We start from the raw sequence: 11048 nt of genomic DNA, 5'->3' as shown, positions 1-11048 counted from the left end.
TCCTACAGACTTTGTTGTACAGGTTGGTTTCAAACTGTGATCCTCAGGAAGTGGCGCTGTGGCTCAAGTGGTAGAGCACTCGCCTTGAGCTGAAGAGCTGAGGGACAGCGCCCAGGCCCAGAGTTCAAGCCCCACAACCAACAAGAAAAAAAAAAAAGTGAAATTTTTGTGGCTTCCGTTTATAGATTTTTTTTTTAAATAGACTTACTAAAAATGGTCCATAGTTGGGTTATGTGAAGCGCAGCAGAAGCACAAATGTATAGAGCAGGGTGTTGGCCTCAAAGCTGGGAGCGGGGAGACTAGAACTGTGGTCAGGCGGGCGGCAGGCCCTCTGGGCCTCCTTTCAGGATTCCCCTCTCCAGGCCTCCGCTTTCCAGGAAGCTCAGAGACTTTCCCATTGCACAGCGGGGGTGCGAAAGTGGTTTGCTTTCATTTGAATTTGAGGAGCTAGATTTCAAGGAAACCCCATAGCTGCTTTTTTTGCCTGTCACTGGAAAAGTAGTGAGCTGCTCAGAACTACACAGGGATGACTTTCAGCAGATTAAAGCAGTTTATATGATTTTTCTGCTGTGACATAAAAAATACTTTTCAAGGCCAAATTAAAAACAGATGTCAACATGTGAGAATGAATAAAAAGTTCTCCTATTACCCTCCCCTACCCCTCTGCCCAAACAAACAAGCAAACAATAAGGATTCTGAGAAACTCCCTGTGGGTGGAGTAGGGGGCCCAGAACGCGCTTATCAGCGCAGACTATTCTTCGAGAACCAGGACAATAAGAAGAAACCCAGCACATGTATCTTACAATGTATGGCACCATAAGGCTGTGGAAGATGCACTGGAGGGATTCAGCAAGTGCTGTTCAGCCAAAAATCAATTGAGAAATCAGCGTGATAACAGAGCATGAGGTGCCCTATAATAGCCTTAAGACCCCCACGGCGGTTCCAGCCCCTTTCATCTGCCACACTGCACAGACTCCAGGGGACTTCACTTCCGCTCCTTGACTGCTAAGCCCTTCTGCATCTCCTACTCACTGCTTGGCTCTCCCTTAGAAAGGGGGCTGACAAGAAATGATGATGTTTTCAAGTGGTTTTTGAGCATTTTTATTCTTATCCTCTCTTGACATCAACACTGAAATGTACCCTGTGCTATCTTACCAGTCAGGGAAAATTCCCACAGTCTCACCTTGTCACGCGTAATATCAGAACAACCTAATGAGTAATAGTCTTTCATTTTGACTGCCTTAACTAACATGCCTTCCACTGGCCCCTTAACAAAACCACAGTTCAGGCTTCTGCAAATGAGACATAGGAGCAATTAACAGCATTGTTATAAATATCCACATATATTTTATAGCAAGATTTCATCTCAATATTTCTTCAATCACTTCCTCACAGTGTCTGGTTTTGTTCAAGTTATGTGTCTACTTGGCATTTGGTGCAAATCTGTCCCTCAGTCACAAGTGCTGGCATTTTTACCTAAGCTCAAGCTCAAAATGACTGGTTGAGTTCACCTTGCTTGCTAGCAGGATTTCCTCATAATAAAAACATCTCACTTGCAAACTTTTGGATCTGACGTGAGACATACCACCGACTCAGTAGTGACACATCGGAGCCTGAGGAGGGCATACAGAAGCACGGGATCCACATGAGGGAAGGAAGAGCTAATTGGGAGTCCGCTTCCCTGTGATTATCAGCTTGTTTATGGGGAGGGAGGGCTTTTCCGAATGGCACTGTAAATTCATCCCTGATTATGGCGTTCACACCAAGGCTCATTTCCACACGCTCCCTGAAAGCCCCCACCTAGTCCATTTTGTCTGGTTATAAAGGGTTGTGCACTGTTTGCGGAGAATGACAGTTTTTCGTGCTTTGATTTTCTCCAGTTTCAGGGAAAATTAATCAGTTGCATAAGCCAGTTGTCAGATTTCACTTCCCTCGTGGCAGAAAGTACACATATTCATTGTCTTCTATAAGAATAAATTTTAGTGATTTTCCCCATGTCAATGTGAATATTAGACTGACCCAATTAATATGAAATGCTTCTATGTTGCTGGAACAGACAGCGCTACAGAGAGAACCATTTGCACAACCTGCTCATGATTATGGGCCATAAGGACACAAAGATGGCACGCACATTTGTGGACCATCTGAATTCTTATACTGAGAGGGAGGGGGAAGGGGGAGCCAGCGGCATGACGTTTGCTTGACTGTCGTGGGTCATGTTTTTTAATCCACAGTATTGGACATGTAACACAGCAACAAGAGCTGATCATTTTGTTTAATCACCTTTTGGATCTTTGCCAGATGGTCTCCATTGAGAGCGCGGCAAACAGAGAGAGATGAACTGCATCTAACACGCCACCAGAGCTTTCCCGTAAATGTCTGAGAACTGATTCCAACAAGAATTCAGTCTCAGAGCAGAAAGGGATACATTTAAAAACTATGTGCATTAACTATACTTTTCCCCATAGATCCTCACTTGGCATGAATAATTTACCCACTCTTATGCTAATGGGATCATGAAAGTATCCCTCTGTCTTACTGCAGCTATCCTCAGCTTTCAGTAATTACCCCACCCAGTGAACATAACATGGCTTCTACGCTGAATGCCCCACTCATACCTGACAATTCAAAAGATCATGGCTGACAGTGGAAGGATCTAGAACTGGACAGAGATACCCTAGTAGCCTAGGGAAAAGTACAGCCCCTAAGTAATGCTAGTAGCAGGTAGAATGCATGGGGATGGGAAGCTGGAAGAAGAGCCAAAAGGAAAAAAAAAAAAATCCCCCCTCATCAAGCCTGTCTTTCCTTCACTTATTCTTGGAATTTTACTTAAATAAGAAGGGGTGGTTCTTCTATCACTGTGAGAAACATTTGTGACCAGACTCATTTCTAAGGGAAAACAGCAAGCAATATCTAACAAAAAGACCTGTGATTATCTTTAAAATACATCTTTATGAAGTATTTATTCTATCAGAGTTTGTAAAAACCTGAATACTGAGAAATCCCCTACATTTTTGCTTTTGAGGGAGAAAAAGAATTACAAAGGAAGGAGGAGGAAGAGAAGAAGGAAGAGGAGGAGAAAAAGGACTCATTTCAACCTCTGTCCACAAAACTCCATGTTAGGTAGTTCACTGTGTAGAAATCAGGCTAAAACATCTGTGAAAGAAAGCTATGAAACAGCAGGGGACGAGGCTGGTTTATTGTTTATCTTTTGTTCATGAGGCAGTATTCAAGTTTAATTACTACTCTAAATTAAACTCTAACTGCCATCAGGAGACAACCCTTTACATGACTAAGTTAAAAAAAAAATCTAGAAATCCCAACTCTGGTCTCTAAAGTAAGTTGATACATATAGGAAGAAATTACTCAAAATTAACAGCAATTATAGAAAGCTTTTAAGCATTTATGGGCACCATTACATGTTCCTAGACCATTCATTTATTAGAAGGGTTTAATTTTATTTCTAATGGTTACTACTCTAGTAAGTTCAGAAGAAAGCAACAGAAAATTATTTGAGTGTTTTCTGATGATTGAAGGATAGTTTTTTTTTATTTTATTGGAGGGGAAGAGAAAGAAAATGCATTATTAATATTCTGTATACAGCAGCCTCTTCTGTGGTCATGTTCCATGATCAATTATAGTGTCAGAAAAAATTTTGATACAATTAGGAGGATAGGAAGAAAAAGAAATGTCATTGTATTTATCATAACAGTAAATGACCAGTTTGGGATGAACTTAGCTCTAGGAAAAATAAAAGTTAAAAGCAGCTAGCAAAAGATTATGCCAGCTGGCACCTGTCACATTGTATTTAGGGTTATTTTAAAGAGATTGCCACCACTTGCATTGACAAGACTTTCCCTAGACTGAGGAAGAAATCCCAGAAGAACACAGCCAGGACCCACAGAAAGTGGATTTGAGGTATTCCTCACCCTGCTTTTCAATATTTAAGTAAGATATCTTGATGAGGGAAACACTATTTAACACTGTAACAGGCGTTACCAACTCAAAAGTGTAGTACTACTACTGTCTTAGGGGTCCTGTATGCCTTGCATACAGGAACTTGCATTCACTCCTAGAGGAGAATTCGTGGGTTCTGACCCCATGACTGCTGCAGAACTGTATGAAATCTAGAACTACATGAAATCCGTCCGTGGAGTCCTAGCCTGACTGGCCGGGTAGGAGACGACAGAGCCCTCAGTGGAGGGCTGGGGGACTGAGAAGGGAGGCACGGCGGCCACGCGGCCGGGGGGTGGACTGTGTCTATACTGAAGCTGAGCTGGGTCTGGCAACAGTATGGTTAACGTGTGTGGGGTGTGCAGTGTGAGCTCAGCAGTTACTGGGCCAACTGTCTCGGTATTTCTGGGAAGCCTGCCTATTCACAGTGCAGGGATTGTTCAGTTGCTGCAAAATGTACAAAATGAATTTTACAAAAATGAATTGTAAGGAAGGCCCCATTACAACGATTCTACAGCAAAGATGTCAACATCAATTTTTCTTTCATGCATAGCTAATGATTAAAACAGCATATTCCATTTGCCTAAGACAATTTATTTCATATTGGCACATCAAAATATTGAAATACAAAGTTATCTTTAGTCTACCCTTTTTATTCATTGCTGCTGAACCCATACCATTGTTCAAACCAGAAAAAATAAAACAAACTTGGCACGAAATACTTAAAACAAAGGCTCATCAATATCCTCCAATTTGTCAACATCTCAATTACAGCACTGCAAAAAATGTAAATTTCATGTGCTCTGCACACTGAGGGGGATATTCTCCTGCCAATTCACATGCGTAACTCCCATCAGCAGTAATGGGAGTTACACACACCCATCAATAATAATAATACTTTGTACATACACGGTGCCTTTCATGTAAGCCTCTCAGGGTGCTCTAGAAACAAGGCGGCCGCTTCCTAGTCTTCAGTCTGGCAAAACTACACACTGAGAGGCAGAGCAGCTTGTGGCTGAGTCCCCGCCTTCCTGTCAAGCCTCACTTTCTGATGGGAAAGCAGACACAAAGAGTGCCGGTGACTTCCCCAGAATCCCAACCCAAATTCTAGCCTTGAAAAACCAGCTTTCCTTCCTCATTCCTGTGGCCAACAGGACAAACGTCCTCCCCCTGGCTGCTTTTACCAGCAGAAAGCAAGTGAATGAAACGTCTGGTTCATATTTACATCATTCACTAGGAAGAATGTGCTACTGGAGAGATGTAGCAAAGTCAGGGTCTACATTCCAGAAAGTTTATTTCTTACACTATTTTAATTAATTTATTTTTATTTTCCTCCTTTCGGTTTCTGGCATCTTTGCCTTAGGAGGAAAAGATGACCTTTCACCTGTGAAACTGTGTTTCTTTCCCTATCAGATCATAAAAACAAGGTGTTTTTAGGTAAAGATTTGTATGAATCATTATTGTGAAAATACCCTCAAAAATCATAAAGCAACATAAATGCATGTATTGTTTTATAGCATATGGCTATTAAAATTTAATTTAAAATGTGTATGAAAACATTGTATTTAGTACAATTCATCCCTGCTTTTTCTGTTTATCATAATTTGTTTTGAAAATGAATCATTTTACAGTTTTCCATATGCCTGTTGTGCTAATAAACTCTGAATAAGCAGAAAAACTCTTTACTAGACTGCAAACGTAATTTTCAGTGAAACATTATAATCTACTTAATACAAAGAACATAGTATTTCCTTCCTAGGTTTTCCATTCTGCACCAACCCTGAGCTTTAGCCTGTGATAAGCATACGTGATTTCAGTCAATGTCGCTGTTGACTTTGCCCTGCAGCAGATAATTCATCTTTCCTACGGAAAGCTACTCTGGACAATCCAGTGGGACGAAATGTCAAAATATCTTGAAAAGATGTTTAAGAGACCAAGAGGAGCAGGAGTATGACAAAATATACCACCCAAGTCTAGTCTTCAGATTGTATTCTGCTGTGAAAATACCAAGAGTATCCTTATCCATGTCTTAACCAAAACATGTGGTAAACCAGGGAGGGCACTTCCCAAACGCTCTTCCCTTCACAGGAAGCCTACGTTGTCTCTCTCAAGCTTTAACGTGGTGAAAAGACTGACTTCCTAGTGCCTGTGCACAAAAGCTACCGTGTCCATCTGTAATCCCACAGAGATATGATTAGAGGAATAAAATCCTTTAGGGATCCAATCCTCCCACATGGGGATAAGCGGTTGCGCTCCCCCACGCTGAGGGCCGGTGCCCTGCTTCTATCTGAGTCTCACAGCTCTTTGCTTCCTTGAACTCACTGCCCCACACCAGCAAAAAAAAAACAAAAAATAAATAAAAAAACAACTAAGTAACAAAAACGATAAAACTTCACACTTTGCTCGCTGGGGTAGCCATCCACACTTTGCTCGCCGGGGTTAGGAGCGGAGGCTTCGGTGTCTGTCCCTCTCCTCTCTGGCTCCCCTTGCCATAACTCAGCCTACCCAACAGAACCCGTCAGTTTTAAATTTCAGTTGGGACCTTGGTGACCTGTTAATGAATCTACAGAGAGGAGCAAAACTCACAGTGTTGAGTTATGCCCGGTGTTGCTCGCTGACTTGGAGTCAGAAATGCTTGAAGCGTTAACGTAATTGCAAGAATGTGAAAAATGAAGCTGGGCTCCTGAGCAAGTGAAAGGCCAGAGACAGCCTCACACACAAGAAGCCTCTGGAAGAAGGCCTCATTAGGCCAGGAAGTCCGCCTCTCCTCTCTCCTCTTTTGTACTATGTGTAGGGTGTTTTGTTTTTATTAATAGATACATTTCACCCTTTTGTCCCTTTTGGGGGCAGGGAGGAGGCGTGGAACAATACAAAGCCTTCTGGGTTTAAACACACCAAGGAATCCACAGTTAAGTGTGTGCACTGTACACAGTGCACAGAATCTATGTGCAAGTTACCTTCACAGTGTCTCATAGTTTAGTTTTGTTTGTAACGGATGGATGCAATAAAAGCAGTATGCGAACCCCCAATAAAAACAACAAGCAAGTCCTTCTACAGCCACATCAGACTTCACACCCCTGTGTCAGCCTCAGCTTGCTTCCCCGGGCTCTTGAGGTGGTCAGTGAAAGCGCATCTTCCTAGTCTCTCCTGGAAATCTGCCCACCTCAAATCCCTGGCCGCAAACTGTGAGGAAAGTCACTCTCCTTATACCAACTGCCCTTTTAACATGGCAGACATAATGACATTACAAGCTGGTAAGCTGTCTTCTATGTGAAAGCCTGTCTAACACTTAAACACTGTGCCCATAAACACGGTCGTAATAGAGATGAAACTGACCTATGAGATCAGACACCACCTAATGTAAAATATTAAAAAGTAAAATCTATACACTTTCCTGGCCCACATTCAATAATGCATCTTCCCTTAAATGATCATTTTAGCCATAGAGGAGGCATCCTCACCAATATGTAACTGCTCTCTGTGCAGTAGGTAGACTTTCAATGGTAATAATTCACCCCAACTTGCAGCAGGCTTCCTTAACATCTGTAGCTGCTTCCTCCTGCCCTCTGGTTATTCAAAATATTAGGAATTGTGACCAAGTCACCATGATAGCTGACAAGAAAAAGGAACACTCCCCAAGGAGTTTCAAAACCCCTCATCCCAAGATGCGACCGCATGTAAAATCTCCCCCGTATCTATCTACGAACACATTTTCACATCGTTTGTCCTTTAGAGCATAATTGATTACACAGAACTCTTGTGGCTTGATATTATGAGTAAATATTCTACTTATAATTCAAAGAACTGAATTTTAGCAATAAAGTAGGTCCATCCTTCCATGTACTTATACACACCAGAGTAGAGGGTAGTAATCAAATTCGTAAAAGAACTGGCAGAAATAATCAATTACTATTGTAATTCCTACTTAGAGACTGACAGCATATTGTATTCTTTCTTTAAGTAAAGTAAGAAGAAACACTGTCTTCCTGAATGACAGCAGATATATGTCCTTACCTGTCCTTCTCCTGTTTACCCAGAAGCGGAGGGACTGACCCCACAAAACACGCAAGCCATTTGAGTCATGCCTTACTCGGCACAAGTTGATGCTTGCCCTTTACCTTGCTCACTGCTGTTGTCGCCACTCTGGGAAGCGTGGCCCCCACTGGAGGGTCCCGGGGTGCCTGCTGAGTGGGTTGAGGTTGCATCATCATGGTCTCGCCAAGATGAAGGGTTCTGGTGCCAGGATGCCAAGGAATTTCCCCACAGTTACCATTTCGCAGTATATGAAGAGCCAAGAGGAGAGGAGCAAAGGGAGACAAAAACGTGTACTTATTAGTATTTGCACAAGTAGGTACACACGCACGCCATGTTACACGGTGCTGTTTTCAGTTACAGGTACAAAATGGAGCTCCAGAACTCTATTAACCCTCGCTTTGGTGTATACATCTGCTAAGGCTAACTGAAATATTGCACTTAAATGGTGCATTTTACCATCTTCAAATGAAGAACACGATAAAGTTCAGTTTTTAAGTAAGAAAATATTGAAAGTATCTTTTAAACTTCTGATACACCTTAATCAAGGCACATTCCCCACCAATCGGTCCCCAAGGCTCCTGGATACTAACTATTTCAAAACATTAATATCTATATAACTAACACCTCCCTTAGTAAAACCACAGGCTGAAGAATATATGGGACAGCTCTTCACATTTTTTTTTTTTGGTCCGGTCATGGGGCCTGAACTCTGGGCCTGGGCACTGTCCCTCAGCTCTTCAGCTCAAGACTAGCACTCTACCACTTGAGCTACAGCACCACTTCCGGCTTTTTTCTTATGTGGTGCTGAGGAATCGAACCCAGGGCCTCAGGCATGCAAGGCAAGCACTCTACCACTGAACCAACTTCCCAGCCCAGCTCTTCACATTTTTCATGTGTGCAGCCCTAGGATAACCTGTGTGAGCTCCCAAAAACGTCATCAGCTAATCCTGTAACCAACTGATGCAATATTAATCATTACATTGATACCCAATAAATTATCAATCGCCACTTAATTTGCAAATAATAATTTGCACGAATTTTCAGTCGTGGGGCTTAAACTCTGGGCCTGAGCGCTGTCCCTCAGCTCTTCAGCTCAAGGAGAGCGCTCTACCACTTGAGCCACAGCACCACTTCCGGCTTTTTCTATTTATGTGGTGCTGAGGAAATCGAACCCTAGGCCTCATGCATCTGCGAGGCAAGCACTCTACCACTGAGCCACCTTCCCAGCCACAAATAATTTTTAAATGAAAGAGATGTGAGCTACTTGCCATCTAGTAAGCTAGCTAGACTTTCTCTTAAGCACCACAGAATTTCTAAATCACTGAGTAGTGATTTTTTTTTTTTTCCTGGGAGAACTACTTATTTCCAAGGACATGCAAAGCAGAATGAACTATGTTATAGCTCATGATACTTTGCTGAATATATTTTTTGCCTGTTTCCTCTCTCCTTTCCTGATCCTTCCAATCCTCTGCTGTTGCTTAAGGAAAACAGGAATTCTAATGTACAGGAAAGACTTTATCAGCACCCCTCGAAGGGAAGCAACACATGGAATTTCCTCTGGCAGAAATGAAGGGTAGACACCACACATGAAATACAGCAGACTTGAGACCAGAGCTATACTCCTGGCCACTGTATACAACAGCTTCAGAGAAGTCTGTCTACTGGACCACTGGCAAAGGGAATTCTTTGGGGCACCCAAAATGTGAAGCAATGTCAATCTCCCAAAATACGCCGTGCACCCTACTGGAACCTGTAGCAATCCAGACAGTATCTAAGCAGCACTCAACCCTCATGGCCAAACGAAAATCGCACAGTTTATTAGGAAAAAAACAAAACCCTGTCATTCTTGTGAACATGAACTCTGTAACATACGTATAACACAAAAAATAAAACAGGACTACAAGGTAAGAAAAGGCAAGAAAATACTCATATTTGGAACACAGAGATTATAAATTAATATTTGGCATTTTCAATAGATTTTTAACACAACCCACAGCTCTCTGGATTAACAACATCCATATAAAAAAATGCTACAGCCTGCCATCAGCAAAAACCCTGAGCAGAAATTTAGTGACTCTAAATATGGTACAGGATCCATCTTTAATATAAAGATATGCTAGAGGAAGTAAATTAGGGAATGAAACTGGGTAGAATAAAATAAAACCAAGTCTTCTAATTGTCTATATTCAGACAAAGTTACTTCTATGATCTCTTTTTTTTTAATCTAAGTTAGAAAACACTCCATGGGTTTCAAGCTAATGGCAGACAGAATGCTGGGGCTCTTCAAGCCATACAGTCTCTTCTTGTCTGCTGTTTTGCAGGATGGTAATCTGATAAAGAGCTAGAAGAATTATAGGAAAGAGAGGAAGAGGGGGAGGGGAGGAGGAGGGAGAGGAACAGAAGGAGGAACGGAGGGAGGAAGAAAGAAAAGGAGGGAGGGGGAGTAATAGCATGAGTTTAGTCCTGTAACAGCACAGGCTAGAACCTTCTCTGTATTTGTATTAACTGCAGTGGATTCACCTAAGCTAAACTTTTCAGTGTACACAGCAAGTGATGTTAATTTTATGCACTGCAGGCTTTTTATTAAGCTGGCTGCTATAAAAGCTCCTTACCCCTTGTGAAAATTACAATAATTAACCACTAACACCTCAACTATGTTTTAAGGCAAATGTCTCCCAATAGCTATTACATAATCGTCCGCATGAAGCTCGAGCGAGTCTTTCTATATAGGCAATACAGGGATTTTCAGGACTCCTGCTCAAACACTGGTTTGCTCCTACCAGTCAAATCTGTACTAAGTTTCAAAGGCAGGTCTCATCAATTCCTTAATTCATAATTCAGTGTATTTCCTTCTTTGCTGTTCTCTTCAAGGTGTTCTCCAAAGTACACAGTTGAAAAGAAAGATATGTGTACCAAAATTACTTTTAAGAGTAAGTGGTAGAAGCAGTGCTGTGGCTCAAAGTGGTAGAGCGCTAGCCTTGAGCGTAAGAACTCAGGGACAGCTTCCAGGCCCTGAGTTCAAGACCCAGAGCCAGGAAAGAAGGAAGGGAGGGAGGGAG

General features: G+C 42.1%; 1 protein-coding gene across 1 annotated transcript in view; it reads right to left on the bottom strand.

The window, feature by feature from the left end:
• Meis2 (Meis homeobox 2) overlaps positions 1-11048 on the bottom strand; it is a 188882-nt gene that overhangs the window by 161542 nt on the left and 16292 nt on the right. The window contains exon 6 of the mRNA XM_013010013.1: positions 8073-8187. Within this exon, the coding sequence (XP_012865467.1) occupies positions 8073-8187 (115 nt within the window). The remainder of the gene's footprint in view (positions 1-8072; positions 8188-11048) is intronic.

This window comes from Dipodomys ordii, unplaced genomic scaffold (genome assembly GCF_000151885.1).
Source record: "Dipodomys ordii isolate 6190 unplaced genomic scaffold, Dord_2.0 Scaffold11, whole genome shotgun sequence".
Lineage (NCBI taxonomy): Eukaryota > Metazoa > Chordata > Mammalia > Rodentia > Heteromyidae > Dipodomys > Dipodomys ordii.
This window is presented reverse-complemented; position numbering and strand designations above follow the sequence as displayed.